At 35.3% G+C, this 17729-nt stretch overlaps 3 protein-coding genes across 3 annotated transcripts in view; 2 read left to right on the top strand and 1 right to left on the bottom strand.

The window, feature by feature from the left end:
- Positions 1 to 13425, top strand: part of LOC105219255 (diencephalon/mesencephalon homeobox protein 1-A) — a 207364-nt gene extending 193939 nt beyond the window's left edge. Inside the window, exons 4-6 of the mRNA XM_054230992.1 lie at positions 6296 to 6485; positions 12403 to 12991; positions 13053 to 13425. Of these exons, the coding sequence (XP_054086967.1) occupies positions 6296 to 6485; positions 12403 to 12991; positions 13053 to 13425 (1152 nt within the window). The remainder of the gene's footprint in view (positions 1 to 6295; positions 6486 to 12402; positions 12992 to 13052) is intronic.
- An 859-nt stretch (positions 13426 to 14284) lies between these two features.
- On the top strand, positions 14285 to 15381 carry LOC105219253 (protein canopy 4). The gene is made up of 2 exons (XM_011195263.3): positions 14285 to 14588; positions 14663 to 15381. The coding sequence occupies exons 1-2, from the start codon at positions 14410 to 14412 to the stop codon at positions 15165 to 15167; spliced, it is 684 nt and encodes a 227-aa protein (XP_011193565.1). The 5' UTR covers positions 14285 to 14409; the 3' UTR covers positions 15168 to 15381.
- LOC105219254 (pH-sensitive chloride channel 2) lies at positions 15297 to 17534 on the bottom strand. The gene is made up of 3 exons (XM_011195265.3): positions 16849 to 17534; positions 16280 to 16786; positions 15297 to 16206 (listed from the first exon to the last, which is right to left on the bottom strand). The coding sequence occupies exons 1-3, from the start codon at positions 17273 to 17275 to the stop codon at positions 15647 to 15649; spliced, it is 1494 nt and encodes a 497-aa protein (XP_011193567.1). The 5' UTR covers positions 17276 to 17534; the 3' UTR covers positions 15297 to 15646.
- Positions 17535 to 17729: the final 195 nt, after the last annotated feature.

Raw genomic sequence — 17729 nt, 5'->3', positions numbered from 1 at the left:
AACATTATTAAAAACATTTCATATTTTGTAGAAGAAGCGCCTCTTAAACAAACTTCTTAAACCGTCCAAAGCAGTAAAAACAATTCAGAGTGAGTTCATATATAAATTAGTTAATCCGACCCCTATTGAGCTTTGACAGGAAACTCCAAGCCCACAAGCGTTTCACCAACAATAAATGTAAAAGCTTTTTTCGTCTCATCTTGTTGTTGTTATTATGTGACAGACTGTTTGATAATTTCATTTTCTCACAACAAATTCAATTAAGTCATTGACACTGAGGCAGTGCAAGAAGAATGAGTAGAATGTTGTACAAATTTTGGAATTTGCAAATTTACCTCATTAAAATGCTGAAATTTACCTAATGTGTTAATTTCATATGAATTTTCATGTAAAGATTGGTGTAGTTACAAAGCTTAAAGCTTGAAGATCTTGCATAATGCTCTAAATTTCGAGTCTTATTAGTGTAAATTGAGCATTCTTTGCATTTTATCTAATGGTTTACAGTGTAAAATACTTGAGGAAAGTTTTTCGGGAAAAACTGTTCTATAGATAAATTATAATATCGAACCTCCCATCTGCTATTGAATTATTACTAGGATCATGAACTTTGAACCTTCCTTCGACTACTTATGGCTTAAAAGACTAATCGCGAAACGTAGTTGATGCTTTGGAAAAATAGTGAGAACGGTTCTTTTGTTCCATTGAATATTTAACTAATTGCTTTTAACGAATTACTGGATCTATCGTAATCTCGAACTGCATGAACGTCATGATCCATTAGAACTTATATCATGCAACAGCTTATACTATATTTTTCCTTAGAGATTGAGATGTCGCCTGGTGAGATACTTCTAGCTTACAATAAATAAATCTGAAAACATCGTTAATAAGGAACTAGCCACTCGGTTGCCAAAGGTTTTAAGAACTCAGTGGATCCTTGCCTTTATGTTCGGTCGATGTTAGTTATACGTTTTCATACTCCGACTACTGTCTACAGATCTATTATATTTCCATTGTATATTATATTTTCGAAGATTCCATTAAGTTTGAGGAAAGCTCTGATGTCTAGCAATCTTTATTGTTCTGACACGGTTTCTTCGTTCCAATTCTGAATGAATTAGGTGGTTACGGACCGTTGGAGATGAGAACCTTCTCCGTTCCCACGACAGTCGGTTCTACGTAACCGGAACGGACCTGGATTTTTATCCGACCAAGGACTGTCAAATCGGCAACATTCTTCAAAACTATTTGGGAAATGTTTTAACAACAACAAAACCTCTTCTCTGTAAAGGTTATTGTAAAAACGCCAAGTGTTGTTTCAGAATCAAACACTTCATTTAAAAAACGGTAAAATTTAAGGTAACTTATAAAGCTAACTGTGAAGCTCTCATATTATTGCAACGGACTCTTAGTAGTCTTAAAACAACAGCTACCGAATATTTTTGTATAAATTAAGCCTTACTTGATTGATATCAAAGAATAAATTCTTTTTCCAATAACAACAGGTTATGGTAGAACAAATATCCGAAGAATCTTTTCCAGGTTCCATCTTAAGCGCTTACTGATTATTTGGCGCTGGTATCGTCAAAATTCTTCCTTTCTCTTTCATATTTTAAAATACAACAACTGTAATAAAATGAAAGCGATAAATCTCCAAAATATTATTCCACAAATGTTAACTGTAATAAACTCCCAAATGCCGTTATTAGGCACATTCTTATATACGTATGTATGTAGATGTAATGACAAAATCGTAAGACAAGCATCGACCCCAACTAAACGCTCTGTAGTCTTGTACACAATTACATTTAATGTTTAATGACAAAATAGCAAATAATATTCAAATATTCGCATATAAGTGACCAAATTAGATTATCTTCCACAACATTTAACCGATTCACTGCATTTTATGTACTTACACATACATATCAACGCAAATACATACATATGTACATATGATTTTACAGATTTAGGCACTTGAGGCACAGAGCGCAAAGAATAAGACAATAACAACAAATAAATTTTAAAATTTCCCGGCAGGAAATAGATGAAGAAGTCAAAAGTAGTAATCAAAAGCCAAAAAGAGCTCGATGTTTATATAATGAGGAAGGCCAAACTCGAAGGCTGTCACTGGAAACTTATGGATAACAGATATTGTAAGCTTAATAAGGATCAGTAGTGTAATCATCTATTAACAGAATCTAATTTTCCTCAGTAAATGTGCGGACGGCCTAGAAAGCCCTGGATCTGAATTTTATTTACCGTCGCAACCTTCATAACGAAATATGTCTGCCACGAGGGTTTTTTTGTCTCGTGAGGTCCATGAAGCTTAATTTGCCGTCGGTACCTTCATTACGAAATATGTCTGCCACGAGGGTTTTTTTGTCTCTTGAGGTCCATGAAGCTTAATTTGCCGTCGGAACCTTCATAACGAAATATGTCTGTCACGAGAGTTTTTTGTCTCGTGAGGTACAGGAAGCATGTATTTCGACATCCTCTTCTTCTTTCTATTTTGTTTTTTCACTTCTATGGTACGAGGACCACTCTTCGTTTTTGACCGAAACCAAAAAAAAATACTATTTATCTACCTCCGATTGGAAAATTAGACGTTAACTGTTTCAGTATGACTTAGCCCTAGTTTATTGAGTTAACATATTTTCAATCTCCTCAGCATTAGCTCAAAAGTTCACTGAACTAATTTTTAATAACCGTCTGGATAAAGCAGTTTTTTTAATAGTTACTTACACTTAAAGCTTTTCAAATGTTATTAGTGGTCTTTAAGTCATTTTATGATAACCTTCTCATGTATAGGGTTTTCCTTGAAACAAGTTTACTATTATTGGGATTGTTTATATAGAGATATGTTCTATAAATTCCGATCAACGATGTTTCCTAGAGCGTAAAGGATAATTACTGAACTAATTCCGTCAAAAACCATGTCAGTCAGGAAAAATGAGTATTTCAATAGTTACTAATTCTAAAACCTTGCCGCAGGCGTTACTAGTTCTCTCTAAGACACTTTATGATAACATTCTCATGTATAGGATTTTCCTCGGAGCGGGGTAGTGTTGTTGGGATTGTTTATAAAGAGATATGCTCTATAAATTCCGATTATCGTTGATTCTTAGAGCACAGAGATAAGTCCCTCCTCTTTCATATTTCTTTAGGTCTGTTTTTAGAATGCAAGGTCAGCTTATTTAATATGCAAATTAAGGAACTAGGGTTTTCACTGTAGTGAGTGATATATACATTTAATATTAGGGGGGAACTGTGAACTCCATGTATTATTGAATACAAGAGGTAATAAATCGAATCTCTCGTAAATTATATTTATAAGTCTTGGGGAATTCAATATATAGAGAAAGTTAAAATACTTGCTGTCGAACTTTTTTTTTCAATCCTTCATACCAAGTGACACTCGTAAAATGCGATCTCTTACACATTAAACCGTAAATATTTACCACAAAACAGGAAGTCAACATATTATAAATGACCAAAATGGGACGACACAGTACTGAGCAGCCCAAAACTCGCACCAACAACTAACAACTAATGTGTAAATAAAAAGCAGACAATAAAAAACGAAAGATTCAAATGCATAGTGAGTGGCATTGAAAGCGAACGAACGCAAACCACCCCCCTACACGACAAAGCCATCCAGCAGTTGAAGAAGTCATCATTTTTCTGGTCCATCAAATCGCTTAGTTCGGCTATTAGTTATAAAGTGTAGCGGGCCAGAAAAAAACAAACCCCATAAAAAAGCAACGTCTGCTTGCCGCCTTGAGTACTGACTAAACGAATGGGTTGGGTACGTGTTATTGCTTTGCCAACTGGCGAACGTAAACACTTCTGGTCTTCAACTATAACGTTTTCACTTTTACTTGCCAAAAACAGTATGCACTGTCGCGCTAGATTTATTTTTCACGACATTTTCTTTCTTATTTTTTGACTCTCGAAGAATTGCTAAAAAATAAACAGTTAGCTAGCGAATATGAAAATATTGCCTGCCACTTTCAATTCTCCTTCTCCTCCACTTAGTAAAGAAATCATGCTTCGTTAGACGACTGCGATTCGCGAGTCAAAAGCTGTGTGTGGAGATTTCTCGCAGATTACCCTTTAACTTGCGCTTGTACGATTACAACCTTCTACACTTGACTGAGTTGTCGGCCCAAATGTTGCGTGGAAAAATTTGCATAATTTGTTCAAAGACATGCCGAAGTAGAACGTGAATTATGGTTGGCGCAGGCAAGTGTGCATTTTGTAGGATTTGAGCTTCGATTTGTGGAGTTGGTGGGTGTTTGGTGTGTTTTTTCTCAAATGCTCATTGTGTGTTTCTTCGTGTATATATGATATATGACTTTGCAATGCCAAAGTGACATACTTAATATATAGACACTTATGAAATAATGCTCGTTTTTATTTTATATTTTTTGGTTTTTAGAATAACTAATAGACGAAATGTTTCCTAAATTATTCGTTGATTTTTGTTAGGACTCCAAATTTCATAGAATAATGCACGGAGAAAGTGCGTTTAACGCTTTCTCCCGAAGCATAAAAGCCAGATCCAATTTGTATTCTGCTAATAATAATATCCATCTAAAATTAGAAGTTAGACTCTCTTGATCTCACAATACCGCGCCAATTGGAAATACCAAGCGAAACAACGTCGCTCTCCATCTGATCTTCGCAACAAAGTGGAGGTCTTCCTCTTCCTCTGCTTCCACCGGCAGGTACTATATCAAACACTTTCAAAGCTGGAGCACTTTCGTCCATTCGTACAACATGACCTAGCCAGCGTAGCCGCTGTCTTTTTATTCGCTGAACTATGTCAATGTCGTCTTATAAATCGCACAGCTCTTCGTTCCATCGTCTGCGGTATTCGCCGTTGCTAATGTTAAGAGGACCATACATCTTGCGCAAAACCTTTCTCTCGAAAACTCCAAGTACCGTCTCATCAGATACGAACACCGCTCACGTTTCTGCACCATATAGCAGGATGAGAATGATGAGGGACTTATGGAGTTTGGTTTTTCGTTCGTCGAGAGAGGACTTACTTTTAAATTGTCCAAATAATGATATTGCATTAGATTTCAAGACTGACATTATTGATGTTGTTGATGACAGTTCCAACATAGACGAAATTATCTACAACTTCAGAGTTATGACTATCAACAGTGACGTTAGAGTCAATACGCCAATGCATTGACTGTTTGTTTGATGTTAGCAGATATTCCGTCTTGTCCTCATTCACCACCAGATCCATTTCCTTTGCTTCCTTATCTAGTATGGAGAAAGTGGATCTAACTGCACTGGTTTTGAGGTTAATGATAAATATGATGATATGAAATATCATCGGCGTACGCCAGCAGCTGTACACTCTTATAGAAGATTGCACCTTCTCCGAACGATTGCTTACCAAGTAGAATATGGTGAATAAAAAGTGAGACCATGTTCCGTGTATATCTGTACTCAGTATTCAAAAGAGAATTAGATCCAGAAATCGGGTTCTTCCCTTAGTAGCATATTTGAAAATCATAAATTAGTCCAATGAAGATAATAGCTATTAGTGAAAACGCCAAGGTCTTTTTATCTGGGTAGTTACTCTGTACTACACTCTTCCTGTGATATAACAGAGAAATTATAGGAATACTGACTATGATGAGTTGGACGTGGCAGCGTTTTCCTTTATCTAAATTGTCGGCTCTGAATTCACCATTCGTCTAAAACAATTGACTTATTGACTTATCTTATTGAACTGTTTAAACGCTAGATATAATCGATTTACTATTAGACAATTCTTATGTTCAAAGCTTTGTTTATTATATCTCGACAGTAAACAGTCCTTAACTGGATAAAAAAATCCGAATCAATCACGCGGGCCAGACTATCTTGGGAACGCATTACGGATACTGAAACCCTCATTGCCTTACCAAACATCGGGTTATCCGGATTTCATCTGGTTTCAGTGATTCAACTAGGTCTTATGCGATTTTGGAAAGATTATCTATCTATTCAGAAAACATTCAAAACTCTTTTGTTTTTAATAGAGTAGTCTAAAAAATGTTCATCCAAAGGGTTCTTTCATATCATTTATACAGTGGTGCTTCGAAACCGATATCATCGCTATTAAAATCTTGTTACAGCCCAGTCAAACCTAACCTATAAATACATACATATATATATCATATACATAATAACTCGATCTACAACCTGTACTATATTGATTAAAAATATATATTATATTTACTATATAACAACCGATCTTATTATACACTTTCTCCCCTCTCACACACAGGTTTGGTTTCAAAATCGTCGCGCCAAATGGCGTAAAACGGAGAAATGTTGGGGACGCAGCACAATTATGGCCGAGTATGGATTGTATGGAGCGATGGTGCGCCATTCGTTGCCACTGCCGGAGACCATAATCAAATCGGCGAAGGAGAACGACTCAGTGGCACCGTGGCTACTAGGTATGGAGACGGAAAGTAAATGCAAAAATTTATCAAATTTACTTTTTTGATTTAACATTTAATATCTAATAACAAAACAATAAGAATAATTGTAGTTAGTAGTTCTGGTAGCATTTGTAGATTACTAATTATTTTTAAATTAGTTTTTTTTTTTCTATTTTTTATTAACTCCTTTATTTTACAACAAAAACTTAGAACAATGAAATTTTTGAAAATTGTGAACATATTTGAAGTGCATGACGAATTCATGTTGTCGCCGATTTGCGTCATATGTTCATAATATTAACTACTATGTATACGCATACACCACCCCTCACTCTCCGCCTGGTGTGCGTGGTATCTCTATTGAATTTGTAGAAATGACTTTGCGGATTAGCCACAGATAGACACTCGGTCGCATAAAATATTCAATACAACAACTACAATGGTAGTTGACTGAGGGATGGCGAGCAACTGGTAGCGCAACAACAACAACAACAACGAAAACTAATAAATATTTTCATCTTTCGCTCATTTTTACATTCGAGGGGTGTAAATTTTTGCTTCGCGCACTCAAAATGCCCCTTCCACCACAACAACTAGACCGCTTTTATCTGATCGCCCTTTGCACTTGGGCTTTGCCGTAACTTGTTGTAGGCAGTTATGTACGTGCTGCTGCAATTTCGGCTCATTGTACTCATTATACGCTAACTTGATCCTTTTATTGTTAATAATCGCTTAATAAATGCGAAGAGAACGACAATAAATGCTACAACAAAAACAAACAATTGTACAGTTGTTGTATATAGGAGATGATGAACTGTACATTGAGTTTAGCAGAGTTGCCAGAGTTCAGAGAGTAGTGAATTTGAATTTTAAAGCAAAATATAAATAAATATGAAATAAATTAAAAATAATATTAATTTTAATACAAAATAAATTCTAAAAAAAAAAAATGATTTTAAAAATTAAAAATAATGAAATTTACAAAATAATAAATTTGATTAATACTTCTTAAAATTAATTTTAATTTGTAATAAAAATGAAAAATACGATGAAATTAAATGGGAGTTAACAATAAATATGAACAAAAAAAAATTTAAAATTAAAAAAAATTTAATTAACCATTTTAAATTTTAATAAAAATAAAAAATTAAGTCAAATAAATAATAATCGTAATTTCTAAAATAACAAAAATGTAATAGAATTGTATTACATATTAAACTACATTTAAAAATAAAAAAAAAAATTAAATATAAAAACAGAACAAAATTATTAAATAATTTTGAACAAAAAACACATAAATAAATAACTTCTTACATAAAATATTAGTTCTTCTTTAAAAAGAAAATATTGAAGGAAATGCATTAAATGTTGAAAAATAGTAAATATAAAAAATTTAAAGAAAAAAATTAAAACTGCTTACAACTTATAAAAAATTAAAAGTAATAATTATGAAAAAAACTGAAAAAAAAACAAAATAAATTAAAAAAAAAAAATTTAGTTATCGATAAATAAAATTAACAAAAGAAAATCATTAAATGTTGAAACAGGAAAAAAATATAAAATTTAATAAAAAAGAAGAGGGTTTTCATTTATTTCAATTTTCAATTTTTTTGAAAAAGAAAATGCGAAATAAAATAATACATAACTTGATTATAAACTATTAGCTAAAGAATTAAAATCGGTAACTAAAAATTAAAAAATTTGTAAAAATAATTTATTTATTTATATAAAAAAAACAATGAAATACAGTGGATCATCTCTAACCTGAATCACCATAATCCACAAAAAAACTGCGAGTTAGAGGGACTTCGAGATATAGAATTTTCATTAAAACATAAATTTTTCAAAAATCTCTAAAATAAGATTTATACACTGTTTTATTTATTTTCTTCGCAAACATTTTTATAGACATACGTTAAAAAATGTTTTTTGTAATTTTGTTTGCATTTGCTATTGTTTGGCTCTTGACATCTGTATCCCATGCCTTTGTCACATGATTTATGCAATCCATAAGTGTAATATAATATTTTTAATTCGCCTCCATACGATATTTTAAAATTCTGCCTCGATAGTAAAATGTGAAATTTTGTTGTTGTTGTTGTTGTAGCGATAATCCATCCTTGCCGGAACGGAATGCATAAGTCTAGTTGTCCTCGGGGTCATCTAACAGGAGGCCCAAGAAACATGATGTTTCGACGTGGTCGGACCAAAGGGAAAGGGGTGTTAGATGAGTAGGATTCGTTGGACATGCATAAAGGTGATTAGTGTGATGCGGGGACTCGTTGCATGCAGGACATGTATTTCGAGGAGGTAGTCGTTCTCTTTCGAACACATGTCATAAATACCAGTGACCGAATTTTTTTAAATTTTGTGTTATGCTCTGGTCGAAAATTTCGATTTATGGAAGAAAATTTGTACGAAATTTGACTTCTATTGCCAATTCAAGAGTTCGAATCAAGGAGAACTTCGAGTTATGGGAGGAAATTTGTATGAAATTTGATTTCTTAACGCTATTGCCAATTCAAAAGTTCGAGGCATAGAAGTTCCACAGTATATATTAGGTCTACAACTTTGCTTCCGCCGTTTTTCAATAAATGTCTCTAGAGTCAAGCATTACATTAGCATCAACATTAACCCAACAAAATATTTGTAGAGATCTGTTTGCTTCCCAAACTTATTCTCAACTGAAAGTGTCACTTTTTGAGCCGAATTCTCGACATTTGCAGGAAATTTTGCTTTTCTTTTTTTAATTCCAAGAAAAGTGCGGCTGGTGCTCATCGACATTTATAACCGTTTTTATACCAAAAAAAGCCTTAAATTTACAAAAAAAACGGCGGAAGCAAAGTTTTGTACCTAATATTTATAATTGAATTAAAAAATATTTAATAATACAAAATTTTAATTATAAATTGTTAAAGTGATTTTTATTAATTTTTTGTAATTTTATTTCATTATTATTTGTATTTCTAATTTCATCTTCAAATTTAAATATTTATAACACACAATCATCATTTTAAACTAAATATCCATTCAGTTCTCATGTTTAACAAAGTTTTAATGAACATAATACAGTTGATCCACAAAAAAACTTCAAATTAGAGGAACTTCCGAGCTACTAATAGAGCTAGTAATTTGTATGAAATTTGACTTTTATTGCCAAATTCAAGAGTTCGAGTTAAGGAGAACTTCGAGTTATAGAAGTTCAACTGTATTTATTTTTTAATTTTATTTAATCCGTTAAATTTTGGTACATATAACTTAAAAAAAAATTATTTAGTTCACATAATTAAAATTTAAATTTAATTAGAAAATCTGGCAACACTGCATGCTTGCTACTCATACACTTAGCGCCCAATTTCCATTGTCCGCACGCTAATCTCCAACTGATCCCATTTGTTGTGTTTTTAACTATTTGCCTTGCAATTTGGTTTGCATTCATTGCTCATTGTTTGGACGTTGCAACCACTTACGATTACAACACCCCCCACTAACACACAGACGCATACGCCGCGCTGAGGCTACTTGTACACATAATCTAGTCAAACGCACGACATATGGCCACACCACAACACTGCCGCGCCCCTCAAATATACATATGTACATGTGTTTGTTGTAAGCAGTAAGCCCACTTTAGCGACAATCAATTGTCTTCACGTATTTATTAATATATTTTTTTCATATATACATATGTACTATATATCCTTTTGTAGGTGTCTATGTGTGTGTCTGCGTTTACGCTTCTTTGTTGACTTCAAGTAGCTTAACGTGGATTTAAAACGGCAATTTTCATTTTATTCCGTTTGGTATTATTTCATTTATTAACTGCTGTCAAAACCGCCAACCCAACCACCCGCTGTTGCCGCCCACCATAAGTACCTCGACCGCTTTTCATTGCTATTCAATACATATGTATGTATTTATTTCGCTCTTGTCCTTTCGCAATCTGCTTGAAATTTTAATTTTCCACTGCCTTTAATTTATGTCCTTTAATCGCTTTGATAATTTCAATTAAAATCGTTTTCAAATTGTCATTACGTATATATTGAGTGGGGGTGGAGGGGGGCGTATAAGGCGCTTTATATTGATATCTCTTTTTCTAATTAGAAATTAATAATAACAAGTACGGAAAGACTAAGTTCGGGTGCAACCGAATATTTTATACTCTCGCAATTTATTGCTATATTTTTATTAAGATTTTATTAAGATAACAATTTGAGCCATAAAGTCCAATAGAATAATGGAAGTCATAATATATAGTATATGAAAGCTGAGCTAATTCATAAACCGATTTCACTCATTTTCACCCCCAAGCTACACTATATTCAAGATTATATGCTCACTTATTTTTGCAAAGATATCTCACATATTAACCGATATATGTGGAATAAAGGCCTTCGTATTTTTGAAAAACCCCATAATTAGGTATATGAGAGCTAGGGGAAGTTATGACCCAATTTTAACCATTTTTCGTACATAGACACATTACTGGAAGAAAAAGATTTCCTCTGAACAAATTAAGTAATCTGAAAGATTTACCGATATTTTCGGTGAAAAATTACCCTTAACCACTAAATTCTTGATGTAGATATCCGGGGCCTTGAAAAGTTATAGTCCGATTTCGGCAATTTTTTCACAAGTGATGCCACAGCTCAAATACAGTATTTCTGTAAAGTTTTATTCCGCTATCTTCATCTTGTATATATTATCAAGTGAAGGAATCAGATATAATTCTAATTTAAGTTATATGGGAAGTTGTCGTGTTTGTGAACCGATTTCATTCATTTTTCACATGTGTCATCAGAATGTGAAGAAAACGTTATATATCGAATCGGTCGAGTAGTTTCTGAGACCCATAAGTGGGCAACGCCCCGCTCATTTTCTATTTTTTTTTTAAATCTGATTGCAGCTTTCTTCTGCCATTTCTTCTGTAAAATTTTATTTTTTGACATTTTTCGTTAGTGAGTTAACACAAATTTATTAATTTTCAACATAACCTTTGTATGGGTGGTGGGCGTGGTTATTATAATATTTCGCCTATTTTTATATTTTTTAGATATTTTTTATTGATGTATAATGGGATACGTAAGAGAAGTGACTGCAGAAAGTTTGGTTTATATAGCTTTATTGGTTTGCGAAATATCTACAAAAAGCCTATTTGAGACGGGGCCACGCCCACTTAAAAAAAATTACACCCAAATATGCCCCTCCCTAACGTGATCTTCTCTACCAAATACCACTTTCATAACTTTATTTATGGCACTTTATAATTTTTCGGTTTCGCCATATTGTGGGCGTGGCAATGGTCCGATTTCGTCCACCTGCGAAAGCAACCTTCCTATGGTGCCAAGAAACACATGTATCAAGTTTCCTTAAGATATTTAAACTTTTACTCAAGTTATCGCTTGCACAGAAAGACGGACGGGCAGACATCCGGATTTCAAATCTTCTCGTCACCCTGATCACTTTGGTATACATAACCCCATATCTAACTTTTTTATATTTGGGTGATACAAACAACCGTTATGTGAACAAAACTATTATACTCTCTTTAATTTCAATTGCTATTGTTGTTGTATTAAAATTATTGAAATATTTTTGTTGTTGTAATGACAGAAAATATTACTGTCATATTGATAGCGCTTACTGGAGTAGAAATCCGCTTACGTTCCACTTACGCAGAAACTGGGAACAGACGTCACGCGCAATTCACCATGCTTTCAATTCACCATATGGTGTCAAAAGTGGGATTAAGACAATTTCCAGTGACTTCCATTGAATAGAAGCGCCTGAATGGCGCGCAATTTTAATTTACAGTACTTTAGTAGCATGCAAGCTGCACTCACTTAAGTCCTTCGTATTTTAAAAATATGTACTAAACTATATTTTATTAATATTATTTAACAAAACAATAAATTTTCTTTTTTCTCTTCTCTCCAAAACCCATTAGGTATGCATCGCAAATCGATAGAAGCCCAGCAGACATTCAAAGATGACTCCGGCGTTAGCGATCACGAAGACTCGGCTGGTTCCAAATCCAATGACGAAACGCAACGTCTCAGCTCCTCCACTGAATCGCTGAATGTTGTTAGTCCGGGCCCAATACACGAGCGCACGCGCATATCCTCGACTGCGACCACACCCACCGCCACCACAGCTTCATCATCATCGCCGCACATCGATTTGAGCAGCCCCTCACCACCGTCAGCACATGCTTCAACCGCCACGTTGGCATTACAGCTATCACCATTGCAACAGCATCAGCGGCACTTGTTTCAACAAGCGCTTGCACCACCAACCGCACAACCCTCGTACCACCCGCTGATGGATGCGGCCAATGCCAGCGCTGGTGCGGCGACCAGCAAAGATTTCCACATGATCATGAATACGGCTGTGGCAGCGGCAGCGGCAGCCGCTGCAGCCAGTGGTACTGCCACTGCTGTTGGTGGTAGTGCTGCAGCGGCTGGTGGTCTACATCATCATGGTAGTAGCGCTGCCACGGCGTACACAACGCACGAATATGATCCGGACACATTTCGGTGGGTTTGTTCTTTGTGTCTCATTAAAAGTGCATAAATTAATTTTTTCAATCACTTGCAGCAATAACTCGATCGCTTGTTTACGCGCCAAAGCGCAGGAACACCAGGCGCGTCTGCTCAACAGCGGGCTCTTCTTGCAGGTGCGCTCATTTGCAGGGTTTCAAGCCAACAGCAATGCTGCGGGAGTCAACAATAACGCCAGTAATCGCTTAGCTGCCGCTGCTAATATCAACAAAAGCAACAACAACAATGAGTTCATAAAAATTGCAGATGAAGTGGACGGTGCTCGATGTTCACCTGTAAATTTCGGTGGAATTTGCAATGCAGATGGCAGTAGTAACAACATGGATTTCTGTTTGCCCATTGCAAACGCCTTGCAACAACAACAACAGCAGCAACAATTGAAATTGGAGCGCATTAAAGTATTGGAGTAGCATTAAAATGCAATTTACAAGTGAAATGTGAGCAAAATAAGCCAAAAAAAAAAACAAAAAATTGACGAATTTATTTAAAAATTATGCAAAAAATAATTTTATAGTAAAAAAATAAAATTACGATAAAATGTATAGTATTTAAGTATAAATTATATTTAAGCAAAAACGCATTCATAATTTTAAGAATTAATTATTTAAATCCATATAAAATTTGTAAAAATGTGTGTAAACATACAATTTTAAATTTATAATTAATTTGTAAGTAATTTATTTAAAAAAATAATGCAAAAAAAATGTTTAATGGTCTATAAAGAAGCAAACTGTGAAAAATCATACAAATATGTATTGTAATTTGCTTAATTTTATCATTTAAAAGCATATGCATGCACAAACATGTATAAAAGGAATTTTATATACCATACTTAAGCATTCTATACACAATAAAATTAAATTTTAACAAAAACTCATTTATTCGCTTTAATTTACATATTTACATAAAATAAACCATTTAAAATGATAGCCCTTGAAATTCCCTTTAATTTGATACCCATATTGCTATAGTACGCAAAGAAATAACGCATGTGTATTTTTTGAACCACCCCCCAAAAGTGTGATTCTGCCAAATTGTAATTTTCGGGAATTACACCAGGCGAACAGAAGCACCCAGCAGGTAGCTGCCGCAAAAAAACACCACGTACACGAACCATCCAACATGCCGGTCATGCAGTGTAGCAATGTCACATAGCATAGACATAAACCAGTCGTAGTTATCTGCATTGTCAGCATATGCAAACGCACTGCTTTACCCACCCACATACTATAATAATACGGCAACTCGCAATTGCCGGTAAACAACACGTCAGTTTTTGTTTTTCTTTTTCTTTCTGCAGAAAATTGCATTCGCAGAATTTCTTTATTCAGATTTATAAGCGGTATTATTACAATTAATTTAATTATAACAAATTGTTGCGGCAAGACGTCACTATGCTGCTGCGGCAAGTAATAGTAATACTACCATTGCTGCTTTGCTACGTGCATGCAGGACCAGAGGAGAACGAGGGTGTGCGCTACGCCAATCGCTGTGAAGCCTGCAAGATACTGGCCACCGAGCTGCAGGAGCGGCTCAAGGAAACTGGCAAATCGCACGATGTCATCGAAATGGGGTAGGGCAGCTAAAATTAAATTTCTAATAAATATTTCTACATACAATTTCAATAAAAATTATGCTTATCTTTAGTTACTCGCTCGACGATGTGAAACCAAAGAAGCGCACCGAGTATCGACGCAGTGAATTGCGTTTGCTCGAGTCACTGGAGAACGTTTGTGAACGTGTTTTGGAGTACAATCTACACAAGGAGCGCACCGACAGCACACGCTTTGCCAAAGGCATGTCGCAAACCTTCAAAACGCTACATGGACTCGTCGACAAAGGTGTGAAAGTCGATTTGGGTATACCAATTGAATTGTGGGATAAACCGCCAGTGGAGGTGACACAAATGAAGACGCAATGCGAGAATATGCTTGAGAACTATGAGGAAGTGATTTCCGATTGGTATTTCAAGCATCAAGATGAGAAAACACTGCTCGCACATCTCTGTGAGGACACGGTGTTGGCACAAGACGAGCGCAAGTGTTTGCAGGAAACATTACCGCCTGCAGAGAGTGAAGATGAGGCTGACGATGTTGACAAAACGAAGCAAAAAGGCGATACAGGCAAGCATGCGGCAAACAAAGAGCTTTGATTCATTGCAGCACAGCGCGTAAAATAAGTGTGTGTGACCCCGGTATTGTTGTGTGCAAGTTGAAATCAACGGGCCCGTTGCTATTGCGAACAAAATTCCAACACATTTACTTTTAAGTAGCACTAGAGATTCCTAAAGCATTTACAGTTTGTATTACATAAATTAAAAATATACATAATTAGTTTAAATAAAATTAGTAACTGAGGTATAGCAATTATGTACAAATTATTTGGTTTCAAGTGAGTTAAATGGCAATCATAGCAAAGATATGGCACAAAAACAAAAAAAAATAATAAAAAAAGTTAGGTTATAAAAATGAAAAAATTAAATAAAATAAAACCGTAAAAAAGGCACACACAAGACAACACCAAAAATAAAGTTATGCTTAAGTTAATTAAAAGCACTAATGCGCAAATATCTAACTCAATTAGTAACACCAAATGGCTTTCAAGCGCAAGCAATAAAAAATGAAACCACTATTAAACTACATAGACAAATGTCCAAAAGAATGCGTTAAAAACCAAGAAGGCTATAGGAAATACACAACGTGCCTTTCGATCGATCCACATGGATATTTCTTGCGGTGTGAGCGTTGTCCAGCCGATATTGTGATGCACTTCACCCGTTTCAATGTTGGCCAAATCACGTTTGCTATAGGGCAAAGAATCACCAGTATTTGTCGTTGTGTTACTAAAACTAGTCACTTTCGATAGATTATCCACCGCTTCATGCTCGTGTATCGTATGTATCGGTATATTATGTACCGTTAGGTAATTATTAAACGGTGGCGGTTCGTTGGTTGCATGTGTGGCGGCGCAGAAGGAACGTGAGCGGCCAGTGGCACGTCGTGAGGCGCGTGGCGACAATGTTGATTTCAGTATATGTTTGCTGCTCATTTTTTTCACATCCACATTACGTTTGCGACGCCAAATCGTATTGACGAAAGCGAATTCGATGAGACTGCCGAAAATGAAGAGCGTACAACCGAGAAACCACACTTCGGAAACTTTGATGTAACTAACTTTTGGTAAAGTTTTACCTATTAGTGGGGAACCAATGTTGAATATAAGTACGAATGGGAGCATTAAGTATTTAACATATTTCCCACCAACCTTGTGCCGAAGCCAGCGTTATAAATGTTAGCATAGTGCTAGTGCCCAACATGATGCGCGGTGGCGCTTGATCTGCTTGCAACCAGAAGGACACCCACGAAATAGCAACTATAAGCATTGAGGGTAGAAAATAATCCATTACATAGAAGCCGACTTCACGTGTTAAATGCACTGAAAAACTGAGTGAACTGTAATTTCCGGCGAAGGCACCATGTCTTAAATCATTCAAATCGGCATTGACTACGGTTTCATTGGACCAAGCGCCATGCAGCACATATTCGGTAAGGTGTAGCGCCGGATCCATGGTTATCGGACGTTTTTGTTCCCAATGCAACACCAGTTCGGATGTGTTATACATCCAACTCTCCAGCATTGTGCTGCATTGCTGCTCATCGAATGGGAATTTCTGCAAATTCATCCAGCAATAGAGTGTGGCTTTAATGCGTGACGATATGATTACAGTGCCATCAGGTGATATAGAAGTCAGTATATCCTTTTCATTAGTACCTTAAACAAACACAAAAGTTATAGTAATGCTCGCACTCCTCAATTAATACCAAACAGTTTACCCAGCAGACTTGAATCCTTTTCATTTGCCAGAAATATGTGCGGCATCCATAGTGTGTCACGTAATGGTTTCTCACCCAAAATAGGCTGTTTTCGTTTTGGCGCCACTTTGCGAAATGTTAAGCGCGGATCAAGAAATCGCAACTGTAGTAATACGTGTATTTTGAACTGCAAGTCATGCGCCTCCAAGTTCTGCATGAAGTAAATATAGGCACGCACGTAAACATCGATTGGTAGGCGCGCACCATTAGATTCGGTGTAGCTAACTGGACGCTCCAGGCGATCATAACGGCAGCCGTGTGTGAGCCGCTCGATTAATTGTGTCTGCGACAGATCATCAGCATCATTCAATGATGGACAATCTGTATCAGCAGTATTACTTGTAGCAAGCAATAAAAGAAACGCTGCAATGCCCAAACTTGACTGCATTTCTAGCTTTTTACGTGGCACTTTTTGGTCTCGAGCTGAGCTTAGCGCTAACCTAACCTTACTAAATTAACTACTTAACTTATACTAAAGAGATATTAAAGCGAAAATGTACTCACTAACGGTTGTTTTGTTTTAACTATTGTTGTTTAAAGTACAGTAATAAATTCGATGTAACAACTTGCAGAAATAAGTACTTGTATGTTAAATAGAGAGAAAAAATATTATTATTAAACCTTTGATATCGAAACCTATTCAAACAATTATTTGAATAATACTTTTTTGCAATAGTTATTTTCAAAGAATATAAATAACTTCATCTCCAACAGTAAACGTCAAACTAGGTATGTTACAGTGTCACTAAGCATATCTTCAACTAGTGAAGCAGTGATATTCAAACTATTGTTTACAAACAATATTAGGTACTGCCATACTCGAATAAAATGTTCATCGCAAA

This window comes from Zeugodacus cucurbitae, chromosome 5 (assembly GCF_028554725.1).
Source record: "Zeugodacus cucurbitae isolate PBARC_wt_2022May chromosome 5, idZeuCucr1.2, whole genome shotgun sequence".
NCBI classification, from domain to species: Eukaryota; Metazoa; Arthropoda; class Insecta; order Diptera; family Tephritidae; genus Zeugodacus; species Zeugodacus cucurbitae.
Note: the sequence above shows the minus strand (reverse complement) of the source record. Positions and strands in the feature narration are given on the sequence as shown.